A 17539-nucleotide genomic window follows, 5' to 3' on the forward strand; every position below is an offset into this window, starting at 1 on the left:
CCCAGCTTCTCTTTCAGTTTACTAACATGAAAGAATGGATGAACTCTGACATGTGGAGGTAGTTTTAGCTCATACACAATCGTGCCAATCAGACGTATAACTCGGAATGGACCATAATATCTAGGGGATAATTTTGAGCACTTTCCTGTTGACAAAGTCTGAGAATCTTTAGGACATTCAAATAAACCAAAACTCCTGGATTAAAAGACCGAGGTGAGTGTTTCCTATCAGCATACAATCGTGCTCTATCCTGAGCACTCTTGATAGAATCCTGAGCTTAGGTCAACATTTTCTACATATCACACAAGAAATCCCTCGATGCATCAAGCTCAATGTCCTTAAATCTGATATCAACAGGTGCCCTGGCCTGATACCCATACATAAGCATGAATGGACTATAACCAGTAGCCATATGCTTAGAACTGTTATAGGCAAATTCCATCATTGGAAGATACTTTTTCAAACTCGATGGTTTTCGAGAGATATATGCAAGAAGCATATCCTCTAAAATCTGATTTACATGCTCTGTGTTTGCCCATCAGACACTGCAGGTGATCAGAGGAACTCATACTCAAAGTAGTTTTCAATTTCTTGAAAACTTTTTATAAACCATTCGGAATAAAGTAGGAAGACATGGCATTATAACCGTAAGAACCAGGGATCCATCATCGGCCCAACGTATCCACATCTACACAGGGAATTATCAACGTCCTGAGTTACCTATATCAACGTAGGGAATTTTCAATGTCTCGATGAGTCACATATGTACATTCGTAAACCATCAAGTGAACTATATAAATCACCTAAAGAAAGAAATGCCAACAAAGGAAGACTCCAAAATTTCTTAATCTGAACACAACAATATAAACTCGTTGAACTCTAAAGAAAGATATTTCAATAAGTGAAAATTTTGATGAGAATACACCCATCAAAATATGCAGGCTATAGATAAAGAAGTTTATCTAGAGAACGCCTACACTACAACTTCAAGTGAAGTCAAAAAATGAGATTATCTTTGAATGTTGGGGTCAACATGCCAAGTGATGTAAGAAAGGCAACAATTATGAGCCCAAATTATCCGATAAGATAATATATGTGAGGGATCACTAGCATCCCCATACCACCATGATACCACCCATACATACCTTACCAATTTGGAACTCCTTAGTATGCCGTCTCAGAAATATGAATAAAATCCTGCATAAAAAGAATGAGATGGTCTTATCCTAAACTTTCACATACTAAAACTTGTCTCGATATACTTGAGATCACATCAAGGAATAACTCTTTCCGAGTACATCATTGGAAATTTTTTTGACTTACTAGCGCCTTTCTAATGATAACTACCCAATAAACACAATAAAGCTAGGGTAGAAAAATAACAATACACCTAGATACATAAGCAACTAGGTATCTAAGTTGGAATACATATAGAGTATAAGGAACATACTCCAAAATTACGTGCAAAAACGAAGGCAAACTCTACCTTCAAAGCACATGATATTATCCAAAAGATCAAAAGATCCTCAAAAAACCATGGATAGAAGTACAGGAGCACCTCGAATCCATGAAAACCATAGTTGATTATAAAAATCAATGCATGCCATCTAATAGTCATTGATCATGCCAAAAGAAGCATTAAAACCGCTGACTAACTCATCGATCTAGAGTATATGAACGTGGTGTCATTCAAGCAGAACTCCCAAGTAAGCAAGTGAAACACATGTGTGTAGCACTCATTAAAAACCCCCAAATGCAAGTAATCTAGGCAGAAGAAGCTGATGAGTCCATATAAAACTTAGAAACCATCCAATAAAATCCACCAAAACAACTAGGTCAACTAACCCATGATATAATTTGTCTTAAAGGCTTAGGAGACTCACACTTAAACAAGTGCAAAATAAACTATCATGGACAAGTGTCAAAGGTGAGACACACTTAGAACGCAGATTCCAACCATCATCAAAGAAAGCAAGGAACATGTCCAATAAGAAAGAATTCCACACGAGATAAACTTGAAAAAAAATCATGGAAAAATGGAATCAAACAAAGGTTGAACCATAACACCATCCCATTCACCAACCGTGAATGCGTGTGCCAAAATAAAATTTGTGTACAAAGACACACATATATGTGGCACAAAAACAATTTAACTTTGCTACCAAGGAGCCTTAAAACCACTCGCCAACGCAATGCTTGAAAAATCAAATAATAAATCCTTTCCCGATAATAAATAATGACACCATAAACAAAGTCCTTCTTATGCATTGAAATGCATAATAAACTTCAAAATTGCCCGCATGGATAGACCATCATTAATGTGCCCAAAAAAAATGGACACAAGGTGGAACAACCACCTCTGCCTATAGCAAGGTCTGGCCAAAGATGGTTAATAATGTGCGTTTATGCCATCAAAATATTTCAACATGCCCACCTTTCAAGAAGATAAGAATAATCTTGACTTCATGTGCAAATACATCTCTACATGTAAAACATATAGTGGACACTTAATCACCATTGCCTTGGTAGAATGACGAAGGTGAGAAACACCTCAAACTATCCACCAAAGAAGGCTGTGTCATTCAGAAAAATAAAGGTGGTCTCTTTTGGCAAAATATAAGCAAAGTAAAATGTTGTTTTAAAACGGTTGGCCTTTTAGCAAAGTAAGATGGTTTGTGAGAGCCGTTATTTTACTTCCAGAGGATCACTCAGCACAAAATGTAGCAGACAAATCATGGTTAAATGAGGAGCGTTACGGGCTACTCACCACGTCGACATACTCAAGGAAGTGGAAGCGCTGAAACAGCGCTAGCAAAAGCTACATGTGGAATGTCTCTTTGAGGCTGCGACTCCAGCTACGAGACAACAACGTGCTCTTGGAGGGCCGTATAAATCACCTCCCGGCACTGCCAAGAAGATAGAGATGCGGGTGGTGCATGGCTACACGACGAGGTGAGCAGAGGCAGCAGGATGGGTGACAAAACGAAGGCTTCGCAGCCAGTGGGAGGGCCGGCGGCGCGGTCCTGAGAGTTGGCCGGCCCTACAACAATCGACATAGACGTCCACCAAGGCCTTCTGTCTGGGGTGGTGCTTCACCGCACTCCAGGTGCTAGCTATGGAACCTTTCGACAGCACTGCTGAGGAGGAGTAGGAGCGGCTGGCAGGTGCATAGGCGCATAGCAAAGAGGTTGACCGAAGCTTAGCAGAGGTGAAAGTCGGGTTGACCCCTCCTAACGGCTAGAGGAGGCTTGGATGGCCTGCACAGGGTGCCCTCTTCCGGCAGCGCTTTTTTCACTCCGTAAAAAACAGAGAAAAAGCCCCCCTCTCTCTCTCTCTCTTTACCACACTGCAGTATTCCACCCCTTTGCTGCTTGCTGCATTACCCTTCCCTCCCTCTCTACACACCTTCTTGACTAGGTGTTCCCCTCGTGTTGCACAGATACTCATCGGTGATTGATGCAAGTTGTTTAACAAGTCAACACGCATGCAGGATTTCGCAAAAACAAAAAAAAGTTAAAAAAAACATATAAATTACTAATTCTATGGTCAAAGAATGTCAAAAATTTAAGGAAAAAATTCCTTAATTTTCATGAGATGTAAGGGGAACCTTTCTACCAAAATTATCCACAATATCATGTGCAAAACTCTGATAAAAAAAAATATACAAAATGCTTATTTTACCCATGAAAAAGAGAAAAAAAAAGCATTTATATTCATGAAATTCCCTCGCATCGTCGATATGTCCATCCAAGTCAAGAAGCACGTTCCCAACACGTTAGACACCAAAATAAACCAAAACATCACATTTTTTGCTTAGTTAATGCTAAAAATTTGGTATAATGAGAGAATTAACAAGAGAAAAAACATCCAAAATTAACTAGAGACCACTTTGGTACCACTATTAAAATCCCATAGATCTCTCACATTTATACTCACGAAATTCTCTCGCATCGTCAATACGTCCATCCAAGTCAAGAAGCATGTTCCCAACACGTTAGACACCAAAATAAACCAAAAAAGCACATTTTTTGCTTAGTAAATGCTAAAAATTTGGTATAATGAGAGAATTAACAAGAGAAAAAACATCCAAAATTAACTAAAGACCACTCTGATACCACTATTAAAATCTCATAGATCTCTCTAGCTAATCACTATGCATAAACATGCATAATCCAGGCATATACTCATCCACCCGACCACCCCCAAGCCTAAGGGTGCACACATAAAAATAATGAAGTTCACCACATACCTAACCTTGGTGTCACATACCACCAAGAGGTATGCCTTCAATCTAGCAGCACGTAGCTCTAATGTGAAATGGCAAGAGAGTAGATACCAGATACCATGCTATACACAAGAGAACCCCCCTCAAGAGTGCTAGAGCACTCAAGTGACTCTTGACCTTCCATTTCCATGTGTGACCCTTGGTTCCCTGACCCTAACCGTAACCCAAGGTTAGGCCTAACCCTTGACCCACTAGAGCATGTTCCCATGCTCCCATGCTCACATGCCTAAGGTGGGTTAGCCTCCTAGTATATGCACATAATACAATGTGTATATAACATAAGATTTGTTGCACCTTTGCCTTGTCCACTTGCTTCTTTTGTGACATTTGTAGGCAATGCTTCTCTCCACAGTTGACTTGCCACCTTTTTTTTTTGTGCCAAGATTTGTTGCACCTTTGTCTTGCCCACCTACTTCTTTTGTGACATTGGTAGGCAATGCTTTCCCATTTCCTACCCTTGTTACACCTTTCTTGCCACATCATGTAGGTTGTTTTAATCCCTTAACTCCATACTGCTTAGGGGGTGATGTAGATCTTCTTCACAAAATTACGTCAAACAAATGGATAACATGGAGCAAGGCATGGGACTATACCTTTCCACAAAATTACGTCAAACAAATGGATAACATGGAGCAAGGCATGGGACTATACCTTTCCACAAGGCCTCTTCATTAGGGGGGTATGTCCCATTGGCATAATCTAACCACCATGGGAACAAACTCCAAACCTCTTTTCCACTAAGTTCTTCTATCTATATTTCTAGATATATGTCATATCCTCAACCTCACTCAACACCCACTCATCTGTATGGAATGACCAAGCTCAAGGAAAGAAACTATGTCTTTCATCAAAACCCACCACCTGGTAATAAATATGACAATTTAGAAGTAGTCTTTTAGGCATACCTATACCTGGTGCACAAGCTCATGGAATGAAGTATTTTGTTCTAAGCATACCTATATATGGTGCGTCTTGCTGTACACATGAGGTGTGGCTGAGCCGATGCTGCGATCAAAGACTGCATTACTTTTTGCTAAGATGACACAAATGCGATGTTGAAGTGCTTTGCTTTGCAATCGCTCAAATAATCTTTTAAGGACATTATTCCCTTTGATTCTCCTTCCTGGTGAACCTCCCGCAACAAGATTGGCTTCTCTTCTTCCATTTTGCACTTCATATCAAGTGATGTGGTTATTAAGTGATGCCAATATACGTGCTTGTTGTGAAGAACACACGGAATCCAAGTTCTCTGCATTGTACACGTGTAGCCTTCATGGCATTCTCTCCTTTAGTGATTATGTGAGCTAACTTGCTCTTTCTACACAAATAGAGTAGCCATACGTTACACTCTTACATTATTTGAACCAACTTGCTGTTTTTACACCGCAAACTCGACTTACTCATTTAGAGGCAAGCTAGAGTAGGCTATGAGTTGTAGCTTCTCTATTGTGAATTGTTGTTGCTTCTCATGCTAATCTTGGTACTTAAATACAACATCAAAGAAATCCTTTCCATTTGTAGGATTTGCGATGGCTATGAATGTGTACCCCTTTTCGTTGAAAATCAACTTTGTTTCCTTCGAGTAATTCTGGTACACTTCCTTCTCATCTTCTGTGCATTCTCCTTCCTTAGGAAATCCTCTTGTTTTCATTTGAATTATCTTCTTGAAGTCATCCTGTAATTACAAATCAAGATGGAAAATTTTAAGAAAATTGGGGCTACATAAGTAATGTTATTGACACAAATATTAGAGTTATGCACAAATATTACTTGAAAAATAAATTGGGACAATAGTGCCATTGGGACACTAAACCAACTTGGTTTGCCCACTTTTTTATTATGCGAGCAACTATTGTGGTCGCCCACTTCCGTTCATTCTCTGTTAGCTTCTGTAGCAGAATATTTGGATTTGCAAGACCAAAACATTGCATAAGAAAAATATCATGGCTTGGTGTGCATGGAACATGCACCCGAGTCACCTTGTGATGAAAAAAAAACAATTAACAGCTTACATACAAGACATTGAACCTCTTGTCTAACTTGTGAAATATTTGTATACTTATTGAGGTTTGCAAGGTTCATTAATAACTCTACCTCTTCTTCCTTTGTGAAGGAAATGGTGCGACACCGAATGTGAGGATACATATCCTTCGAATGTAACCATTCTATGTATCTAAGAAAATAAAGAAAATTATATTGGAGCTTTCAAACAAATTATATTGGAGCTTTCAAGAAAAATAGAAAACATTTCAAAGAAAGAAGTGTGGATTTAACTTGTTTGCATGCATTGAAGCCATGACACAAGTCTAGAAACTCTAAACATAAAACAAAAAGCTGATGTAGAAACTAGAGGATTGGAAAAAGAAGTTCACAAATTTGCAAGTAGAAGGAAAGAAGGTGGTGACACAATGTGAACCAATAAAGTATGGAAAAGAAATAGTGATATGGACCAGCATAACCATGGAAAACATACCACTAAACGAGCTCATGGAGCACATATTCGCTCTACCACCAAGTAGCTTGATAAAACAAAAAGTGAATCTGCACTCAAGGTGCAAGTAGGAGCTGGAAGGCCAACTTTTAAGAGTTCAAAGAATAGCAAAAGATAAAAAGAATGAAAATATACACTCTAGCTGTAAGTAGAGGAGCTAGAAGTGCTAGTTTTGAGAGTTCAAAGAACAACACGAGAGCAAGATAGAAAAACAATACAAGCATTGAAGAAGAAGCTGTAAGAAAGCATGACTTCAAGGAAGACACAAAAGGGCTCACAAATGGTGACAATGGAAGAGCTAGATATGGCATTGAGACCATTGCCCAAGTGGAACTAACAAAGAGAAATGAAGTCTTTCAATATGTCGAGAAATCACATAAAATAGTGAAGACATGGCACAAGGACAAAATGAATGAAGGCTTCTAGAATTGGGCCAAGTGGGATGGCAAGGAGTCAAAGAAGAACTACAAGAAAAAAAGAAGTAAACTTTAGAAAGCTCAATGGAATCACCCTGGCCTAAGAAGTCAAAAAAATCAGGAAAGAGCTAGCCAGTGTATAGAGTGCAACAACACACAAAAAAAGGCTTGCTAAGGCAAGCACAATAGTACCTACAACACATAGCCACCCATGTAATGCGTGCAAGATACTCACAACCATCAAGCTGGGTGGATATAAAGAGGTTCATGATGGAACATGCAGAGGAGCAATCCCCCAAACCTAGGAGTATGAATTGGCCGAAGTAGGACTAGTAGAGAGTCCTTAGTAGACCTACTAGTAGGTACCAACCACAACTAGACCCACCCATGTCTCTTGGTGGAAGCCGCACCACCCAATCCAAAGCCATGCAGAGGTAGAAAATCATGCACATGGAGACAATGCCAATGCTCCTCACCAAAACAACCGACTAGGCTAGTAGAGAGCCACCCCAATAGGAGGAATTCGGATGCCATTTCTCCAAAATTTACGTTGCTGTCAAGATGGACGTCTCCACCATGAACAGGGCAAGGCTGAATATTTCAAATGCCAAAGTGATTCAAGTAGAGCACAACAGACCAGGAGAGAAGAAAGAGGGAGCTCTAGTCTCAGCAGGCATCGAAGAGAGTAGGAGCCCAGAAGATAGCTCATAAATAAAGATTGAATTTGTATTTGGTGGGGTAACTGAGACCCGAGTGAGAAAGGATAGAACTAAACATAGTTATAATTTTTGTTGAAGTCTTAAAAATCAAGAGAATGGTTCGATTGCTAGTGTGGTGTCCACACTGAGCATGCCACGTGTTAGCATCAGGTGAATAGTTCCGTGGTTCACTACTGATGGACTTGTAGTTATCTCACCTATAAGAATCACATCATGAGCCAATAGTATTTCATGGATGGTAATGACCTTTTGTAATGGGTAGTACCCAAATGAGCAGAGATGAACAACATGGTAGTGTGTAGGATAGAAGAGGAGAGAGGTAGGAAAGAGAGAACTATATTGAGTAGTGTTGCATGTTTCCATGTTATTAATGATAAGTCAAGTCTTGGAAAGAGGATGTCTTATATTAGGTCAATAACTGGTCACTGCTGCTAATGAAGCTAAGAGCCTGATGTTGCTTAAGTAGAGAAGAGGAAGCTAGATTGTATATCATCTTGGAATTGACTATTGTCTTTTACTTAATGGATTATGTCTTTTTTATGTATCGTATTTTATCTGTGATGTCTAAAGTACCAGCCAATAGTGCTTTATGATAATGACCTTTCATAATGGGTTGTACCTAGATGGTAGAGATGGATACCATGGTAGTGCATAGGATAGAAGAGGAGAGGGGTAGAAAGAGAGAGCATTATATTGAGTAGTGTTTCATATTGCCATGTTATTAATGATAAGTCAAGTCTTGTAAAGAGGATGTCTTCTAGTGATGAAGCCAAGAACCTTATGTTACTTACGTGGAGAAGAGGAAGCTAGATTGTATGAGGATTATAGATTTGAGATTTCCAATCCAATTTCCGTTTTGGTTGGAGCTGACTGTTATCTTTTACTTAATGTATTTTGTCTATTTTCTGCATTGTATTTTATCTACGATGTCTAAAGTCTCACTATGCATATCATGACGTACAAATGTGATTTACTTTAGTGTTGTAATCATTCATTTTGAAATATTACAAGCATGTAGATGAGTCCTCTAGTTCACACAATAATCGTCCCCTAGGCTCATTTCATACAATAGTCTAACTCATATGAACTAATTTTTTGCCCCCTTAGGGTGTTGGGCACAACCATACCGCTCAGCTAAGGAGAGCTAGCTCGGTGGTTTGAAACCACTAAAGTGTTGGGTCTTGACTAGACACTTTAGTGGTTTCAAACCACCTAGGTATTAGCAGTGACAAGCTCCATAGTTTACCACCAATGGACTTGTATAGTTGTCTTTGTAAGTAGAGCTAGCTAGGTGGTTTGAAACCACTAAAGTGTTGGGTCTTGACCAAACACTATAGTGGTTTCGTACCACCTAGGTATTAGCAGTGAGAAGCATAGTTTACCACCAATGAGCTAGTAGCCTTTCATGGTAATGGCCTTTTGTAATGGGTAGTATCTAGATGAGTGGTGGAGATGGACAACAAAGTACTGTATAGGATAGAAGAGGAGAGAGGAATCAGGGGGAGAGAGAGGATTGTATTGAGCAATGTTGCATGTTGCCATCTTATTAATGTCTTGGGCCTTGTAAGGAGGATGTCTTGTCTTATGGAAATAACTAGTCATTGGTGATGAATCTAAGAGTTTAATGTTGCTTAAGTGAGAAGAGAAAGCTAGACAATGTGTATCTTGGAAGAGGAGTGGGCTATTGTGTAATGTAGGAAATTATGTGCTTAGATGTATTGCACACACACATGGAATGAGGTCGCAGAAACATGATTTAGGACATAAGACTTGGACTTACGTGTAGCCCATGTGTGAATAGTCCTAGGAGTAACCGACTATATAAGCCACTTTTGGGATAGCTTTTGTACCTTCTGACATCTTTTGATATACAATCTTCTCGTGAAGCTTATTGCTCAAGGATCCAAGGTGGTTTGTCTACCCTAGTGTGCATTCTATGTAATGAGTACTAGGATGTATGTACTCTATCCCTATTGAGTGTAATCCCCTTTCTTACATTGGTATTAGGGCTATTAGCTTCGATCCTAGTAAATTTGAGTATTTTTTAGATTGTCTCTCAAGCTCTTGCACATCTCGGACAAGTTGGTCTAACACCAACAACTAATCTTCCATTGGCTGGTGGCAAGACCACCACGTAGAGAACACCAAATAAAAGATGGGAACAAAGCAATGATAGACTGTCTCTAAAGCTCTTGCACATATTACACAAGCTAGGCTAGCACCAACGACTAATCTGCACTGGAAGACCACCATGTAGAGAAAGCCAAATAAAAGAGGAAATCTTTGTTTCCTTGTACAACCTCCTCCACCAAAAAACTCTCTAAATGTCAAGGGTGATCCTTTAAGCCTCCCAACCAAGTCTAAGAGTATGGACTCTCTGGATATGGCTCACAACCAAATATATGCTAGCAGTCTGCACAATGTAGCTAAAGAAGGACATGCTTTTCATGGGTTTGCTATCTTTTCAAGCCTAGGAACATTCTAGAATTCATGCACAAAGTAAACATGGGCCAAATTACAAGGAGTGGGAAGAGTTGCATAATGAGATATTTTTAGACTCGCCAAGGCTATCCAACATTGCTCATGCCATCATGGGCTGCAAGAAGAAGAGTGTAAAGAGTTATTTAGTGAGCTTTCTCACTACATGGCAAAAATATCTTCAAATAGAGTCTAGAGCACACATCCCAATACATGATGCACTGCACCGTTGGCTCTATGTCATGCTTGGCGCAATGGCGGAGAAGCTAAACCAAGAGTACACAGGCAAGGTGATTGGACTCATCATCAAATTTCTGATACAATCTTCCAATCAGTGGAAGATGCAATGGTCCGAGTTAACAACTCCCTTGATGTGGTGGGGGATCTAAGGGTTTTACTAGAAACCTAGCCAACATTGGAGAATGGTTAAAGCTCTTACAGGAATAGAGTATCTTTTAGATAATAGTTATGATAATGGAGGCTATGTACAGGCTGCTACTTGTGTCCAGGTGTAAGGATCTATTTTTCTTATGTATTATTCATGCCCTTTTCTTCTTAGTGACATTGAACCTTGTGCCTTGGGTAGATTCAGTTGGATAAATCCTCCTGCAATAACTTGGCTTGGGTACTCTACCTCACCTTTGGTGAAAATTAGTTATAAAGATGTTACTTTAAAAAATAATATAAAATAGTGGTTGCCTTTCTTTAAATAGCGTGCTAGTAAAGACAATTCATACTAAACTCTTAGAAAAGATGAAAATTTTGGAAGTCATTACTCAATACTTACTTTGATACTGATTGATTCACATATCAATCTTACAGAGCAAAACATGAGACAAAAAATATTCAAAAGGTTTTCAAAAACCTTCTCACTCTTGTTGTGATTATTTACATTGTGGTCCTCGGGTACATAAAATTGGACTTCACAATCACTCTAAAAGACCTTTCCTTTTCGGTAAAAAGAGCTTCTCCTATCAGCCATTTGTAAGGCAGCCTCGTTGCTCGACATAATTGGTAGATGTGATGTGCACAGACCACCGAGAACACTAATGAATACTGTCAATGCAATTTGGTCAGGAAATATATGCACACCCTTTGAGGGAGTCGGGGAAGGATCAAGGGTGGTCTGCAACTCCCACATGAGTGTCAAATGCCTTCTCGTCATGCATTGGCACTAAAGTCCACAAGCATGAAAGGTCAGATCACTTCTTCTGTAGTGGCCTCCTGCATGGGCAAGTCGACAGGTCACATGTTAACCCTTTGACACATCACAACATAACTCTAGTTGTGACACAATCTAACACTTTAATAAGGTATTAATATACCTTAGAGTGACTATGGTGCATTACATTCCATGGATGAGACGTGATTTGCAACAACTAAATTAAGCATGTTCATATGCTGTTGGTGTAACTTTCTAGTCCTCCGAATCAAGCTTCTTCCCAAGACATGTGCTACTTCTTTGTAACCTCCATTCCATATGATCTGCAAAATGATTAAAGCAATAGAGCTGAATATCACACAAACTCAAGAGCATGGAAAATCATCAATCGAATTCTTTTCTGTATAGGCTGAGGAGCAATGTAAAATTTCAGGTGCATTTTCCGAATGTTCAAACTAAGCCAGCGACCATGTATAGAGCACCCTTTTTGGGTGGTTGACCTCACACCACTAGATTGGTATCTCCTTAAGATGCCTCAACCCAACCCCTGATTAACTTATGTGCATGACGTAATCCTATTAACGAACCTCGAGCTTGAGATGTAACAATGATCCTTTGCCTACATTCCTTGAAATGGGTAGGTGTGTTGCACCATGTTGGGCTATTTATCAATGAGAAACCTCATCTTCTTGTCAAGTCAATGTGATCCAACTCTTACTTAATCCAAGTGAGTTGTATGCCATCCATACTTTGCACTACCTACGCAGACGAGTTGAGAGTTGGTCTGAATTCAGGTCCTATGTTGTTATATCCTGAACTAAGTTGAGGCCAGTATTACGCAAGGGTTGATGACCTAGGGTTAAGGAGATGAGCTAAACCAGGATTAAGGTCAGGGCTTAGCTGGGCTTAGGGGGTTGAGGCCAGTATTAACCATGGGTTGATGACCTAGGGTTAAGGGATAAGCTAAACCAAGATTAAGGTTAGCGCTTAGCCGGGATGATTGGACCTACCTAAGAGGCTAGGGCTAGCAATGAGGGGGTCAGGGCTGGCCTTAGGTCGCATTAAAGGCACACTAGTGACTAAAAATGGCAAAAAGCCTGATTTGGGAGCTAAGTGTTAAAAATAGCCAGGGTTGGTCTATAGAGGTGTACCTTGGGCTCAGTTGTGGGGATTATGGATGAACAGCAGCGTGGACCTCTGTGCAAGGAGTAGCTCCAAGCACGCGTACATCTTGGAAGTTGGTGCTATGGGATGCCAATGCTTACTGTCTAGGCGGGGCTGGCTCACAACAATTTAAACCTCAAGCTCGAGGATGGTGTTTGGAAGAAACCTACGGCTGTGAGGTGAGTCACTAGCCAGATTCTATCATGGTCATGAACATTAAATGCAATGCATATTATCTTAGCCCTTAGCGGCTTCCAGGTTCGGCTGAGTGCTTTCAAAGCACGGTTGCTGCCAGGGGAAGTGCTTTTGCTAGCATGTGCTTTCTACCAACGTTGCAGGATCATGTCCAGGAGCTTCAACAGGAGCTGAATCTGCATATGTGAAGATTCAGGGGGAACGGAGGAGATCATAACTAGGAGAGGAAACCAGAAGGCTTTTTTTTTCAGAAAAACGGGCTGTTTTTGTAAAAGCCGGTGCTCCCAGACAAAACATGTGCTGTACATGGCAGCACGACCTCTGTCTGTACAGGTTGTACAACTCTATGGACATGTACGCTGTCCATGCAATTGTGGGGACATCCATACAGGTGGCCATTCGGACACCCGTACAAGTGGCCATTAATGAATAGGTGGCATTTCAGGGGCTGAATGGGCGTTGGGGCATAGATTGAGCATGGGAGGCTGTTCAAAAAGCGGTTGAAATACGGCAAGCCTGTTTTGTGGGAAAATTTTGCCATTTTTGGGCAACATATGCACAAATAGTGTGCATATTTCTTTGCAAGAATACAGTGTGTGAATTCTTTTTTGGCTAAGTACACTGTAAATGTTCAAGAAAACTTTGAGCAATGGTTGACCAGGGGTGTGTACACATGTAGCCAAGCAAAAAGAAAGAGGCACCTCTAAACTTGAAAACTCGAGTACCCAAATCTGCTTCCACCAGCTTTCCTCCATGTGCCTAAACTCAAACCTTCCAAAAGCCTTGTGAGGATCTGAATCCTATTTGTTGGGTGGATCTTCGTGGCTTAAGGGCTTATTTTTAGTTGATTCTACATGCCCCATCTCCCTCACATTTGTTATTCATGTAAACTGTTTGGGTTCCCGCCTGCAGCATCTATGGCATCACGGTATTTCAAGCCATGGCTTGCCATTTTTCCAAATGGAATGGTCCTACCAATGACTAGCTAATCCTGTGCTTCAAGTTAGACACATCTGGATTTTGCTGTCCTTTGCCAACTTGTTACTGAAGAATAAGTTGTTAATCAACTTTCTCCTAAATAATTAGTATTCTTCCAAGCTGTATTCTGGCCCAAAGGTCAGACTCCCCAAGTTTTCGTGCATCCACAGATTAATCCATACTGAAGGCTATTAGCTCTTCTAGATTCTACTCTCTTCTCTTGCAAGGCATACTATCCAAAACTAGGTTTTACAACACACACAAAGGGATCATACTCCTCACGGCGGGTACCTTTTATAAAAAGACCTAAGGGTAGGGTACATCACAAGGTGTGCATGACCAATGGCTACCAAGTATTGTCCACTAGATCATCATCTCACAGTGACAAGGTACTTGATTGGTTCTCTGTATGAAAAAACTTTTATGCACCAATCCATAACTGTGGAAGTTACTAATTCAATTAAAGGATTACCTTCAAAAGTCAAAACCATTTTGTTTACTGGAACTAAAAGCAGTTCACCAGCTTTACCAACTCTGGTTACTAGAATTGTTGGTCTTCACCAACTAAAACCTTGTAACTAGTGGCTCCTCAATAGCCGAAAAACCTAAGTGTTGTACCACAAAGACAACTCCCCAATTGAAACCAACTATCGCAGTCAATTGGTTTAGTTACTTTCCTTCATCAAATCAGGTCTTTCCTTGTTGCGGTAAGCTTCTTATAATTACATGAGTCAAACTTAGCTTCTCGTATGTCAATGTTTACTGGTATCTCAACAAGACATGGAGATTTCCAAAGACAAAACAGGTTCCTCGAACACAAGCCATTGATTAGAGAGGTCGTATCAATTAGTTTCATCACCGTCCCAAAGGATGCAACAATTGATTGAAACTCTCTATTCAACTTATTTCATGCACAAAGGATTTCCTGATATAGGTCCTAAAGTTCAAGCAAGTTCATGACTTTAGCCAACTATGTATTAGCTTGGCTATCAGTCTGATCCTAGTGCCAAGTGATGCGATTAACACCCAGAGTGTTGTGTATCTAGCGCCATTGTCCTCTTACGTCACTGAGGACCTAAGTACACAACCTCCACATCAGGTTACTTCCACTCAAGTGGGAAGTTAATACCTCACCTATTCCCTGTCCATGGTGTGCATTCCATAAGATATAGGTGGAATCCCCTTTGGTTTACCAAAATCAGGGACTCAAATGTCTTCATGGAACCTTTTCCACACTGGAACGGATGTTGCCTATGATGGAAGTTTCTGTCTTGGGCTAGTTCCTGGTTAAAGGAATCTCTTCAAAATCATCTACTAAACGAACCAATAATACAACTCTTCAACTTTGAGAAAGTAGGAACAGTTTTCTGGGTGGCTAGTAGTCGTCTTGCTTTTTAGATGGAAGTCAACGTGTTGTAGCATTATATTGTAGTGATGTGTGTGAACACACTTAGGACCGCCGGGGCACTTTTTCCCTCACTAGGAGTTTTTTTCCCCCGTGCGTATGTACACCCTCTTATCTACTCATTTTGGGGTGTGTACTTATCTTTTGTATCTGGCACACATTTGTTCATTCTAATCTAGTGAGTTTGTGTGCTCTCAAGCTTCTCTATCTTGTGTGTGTGAATTGTTGCAACCCTAACCCTAATTCCAACACGTGTTGTCCTCATTAAATTGGTGGCCAGAAATTTTAGAGCCAATGAAGCCACCTGGATACCTTGGACTCAACTCCACCTTTTTGTTTGTGGGAGGGCAATCGCAAAAGCATTATCCAAAATCCCAAGGGATTGGACATGGGTGGACCGCTTTCTATGCAGTTGCCGAGATTTTCAAGAAATCACACGTTCCTAGGGCAATAGTTGTTTTTCTTGAGGATTTATGGTGAGCCATGCAGTTTACTCAAAAACAAGCCACATAGCAAGCCAATTTTGACTCTTGCAAGGCACTGGGAAGATTTTTACGCAAGTTAAGGCGATGGTGGATTGGAGGGGCCAAGCAATGATGGCTGCAAGCATTAGCTCGTGGATAAAAAGCATGAATTGGCCAAAAATCTACAAGCGTATGAGAGCATCCCTGTGGTCATCCCTATAAAGCATGTACACCTTAAACTTAGCCTACATTCCTTCTTACAAAAAAAATTGGGTTACCCTTCCTTTTTCTCAGTCCAACTTAGCATCACATGCCAGGCCCAAGCCCAACAGTCTTGCCAACCCCCATATGGTCACCTGTATATCTGTCAGTACACTGTACGGACTGTATGACCAGACATTGGACTCCTTGCTATGCTGATCAGTACAGCCCGGAGGCATCTGGAGATGCCATGAAAAGCAATCAACTGTTCTTTCATGACGTTATCTGCTTCGACTGAACATACTAGCCTCTCATGACCTCTTTAAGAAAATATGGGCTGTCCAATTACGTGGAGCTAAACCGGGGGCTGATGTACTTACTCACCCCCTTGCATTCTATAACCCATGGAATGTGGGTATCCAGTAAGATTTTATATGATAGCAAAGCTCTCTAGCATACATGTCTGTAAGGAGAGGAGGACGTCTCGCCTAGGAGTAGCTCCAGACGGCCGCATGTCTTGGTGGTGTGGGGTGCCAAGGGGGAAATTTCGACCTCTGGCTCAAGGATGCTTCTGGAAGGGAACCTATGGCTAGGTGGTGAGTAGCTAGCCAGATAGTATCGTGGTCATCTGTGCCAGATGCTATGTGGGTTATCTTAGTCCTTAGAGGCTTCCAGGTATGTGTGATCCTAACATATATCCTCTCGAGTTAGGTAATTGTTTGAAATGTTGCATTACCTCTTGTAAACAGGCAGCAAATGCTGTCGAATTCAGGTGATGTACTACTGCATGGCTTGCTTCTGATAAGAACATCATAAATTTGTAACCACTATTATCATGCCCCAAAATTTCCCCATTCAGTGTGTCATCTGCACCTGGGGATCATGAAAGCATACCTCAAAGAACCTTTAACTTTGTAAGGCAGGTGTGACGTTTATTAAGTCCCCTATTTGCACCCCCAATCTTCGCTGTGGTTACAATCTAAGCAATATTATGATAATGATGACTAATATGATTTTAAAAAGCACGCATGATAATAATTAAGCCACAAATATGGAGCTTTAATCTTAAAAGTGGAAAAAACAGATGAGTTGCAGATAACACACCGCATGATGAAGATCCCATCTGCGAGCTTTCCATAATAGCTTTTGCTGTGGCATCACCTTTAAGCCATTGTGGTTAGCTAGAGAAGATTTATAGCTAGTGTTATGTGCTGGCTTCTCCACCGCAACTTGTTTTGTGACAAGGTTCTCAAAATAAGTAATACCTAGAAATATAACATGCAAACAACATATGCAGACACAAACACATTTAGAACAAGCCCAACTGATGAGCCAGGATCTCTCTGCTTCTGCTAGTTTTAATTTGTAAATGATGCCAGAGTGATCTGACAGCACCTTTTGTGATATGTCCCTTTCCTTTCTTTAAAACATATAAATATCTCTATCCCAGGAAAGAAAAAACATTTAGAAAGAGCCCTTGCCAAGCCTCTGATTTCCAACCACCCATGCATGTGAGCTGCAGACGTGAGCACACTACTAGCACCTCAAATTGATGCAAAACGGGAGTATTATGAAAAAACG

The 17539-nt window shown here is 40.5% G+C and overlaps 1 protein-coding gene across 3 annotated transcripts in view; it reads right to left on the reverse strand.

Moving 5' to 3' along the window:
- Positions 1-11135: 11135 nt before the first annotated feature.
- LOC147634754 (uncharacterized) overlaps positions 11136-17539 on the reverse strand; it is a 112736-nt gene continuing 106332 nt past the window's right edge. For 2 of the 3 annotated variants that reach the window (XM_086803925.1, XM_086803926.1), the window contains 3 exons: positions 17063-17223; positions 11715-11874; positions 11136-11613 (listed from right to left, as the gene is read on the reverse strand). In XM_086803925.1, the coding sequence (XP_086660051.1) occupies positions 11725-11874; positions 17063-17223 (311 nt within the window). In that variant the 3' untranslated portion in view covers positions 11136-11613; positions 11715-11724. The remainder of the gene's footprint in view (positions 11614-11714; positions 11875-17062; positions 17224-17539) is intronic. The other variant, XR_015266790.1, reaches the window with a different exon arrangement.

The sequence above is a fragment of the Cibotium barometz genome, chromosome 10 (genome assembly GCF_041138505.1).
Source record: "Cibotium barometz isolate CiBa-2024 chromosome 10, ASM4113850v1, whole genome shotgun sequence".
NCBI lineage: Eukaryota > Viridiplantae > Streptophyta > Polypodiopsida > Cyatheales > Cibotiaceae > Cibotium > Cibotium barometz.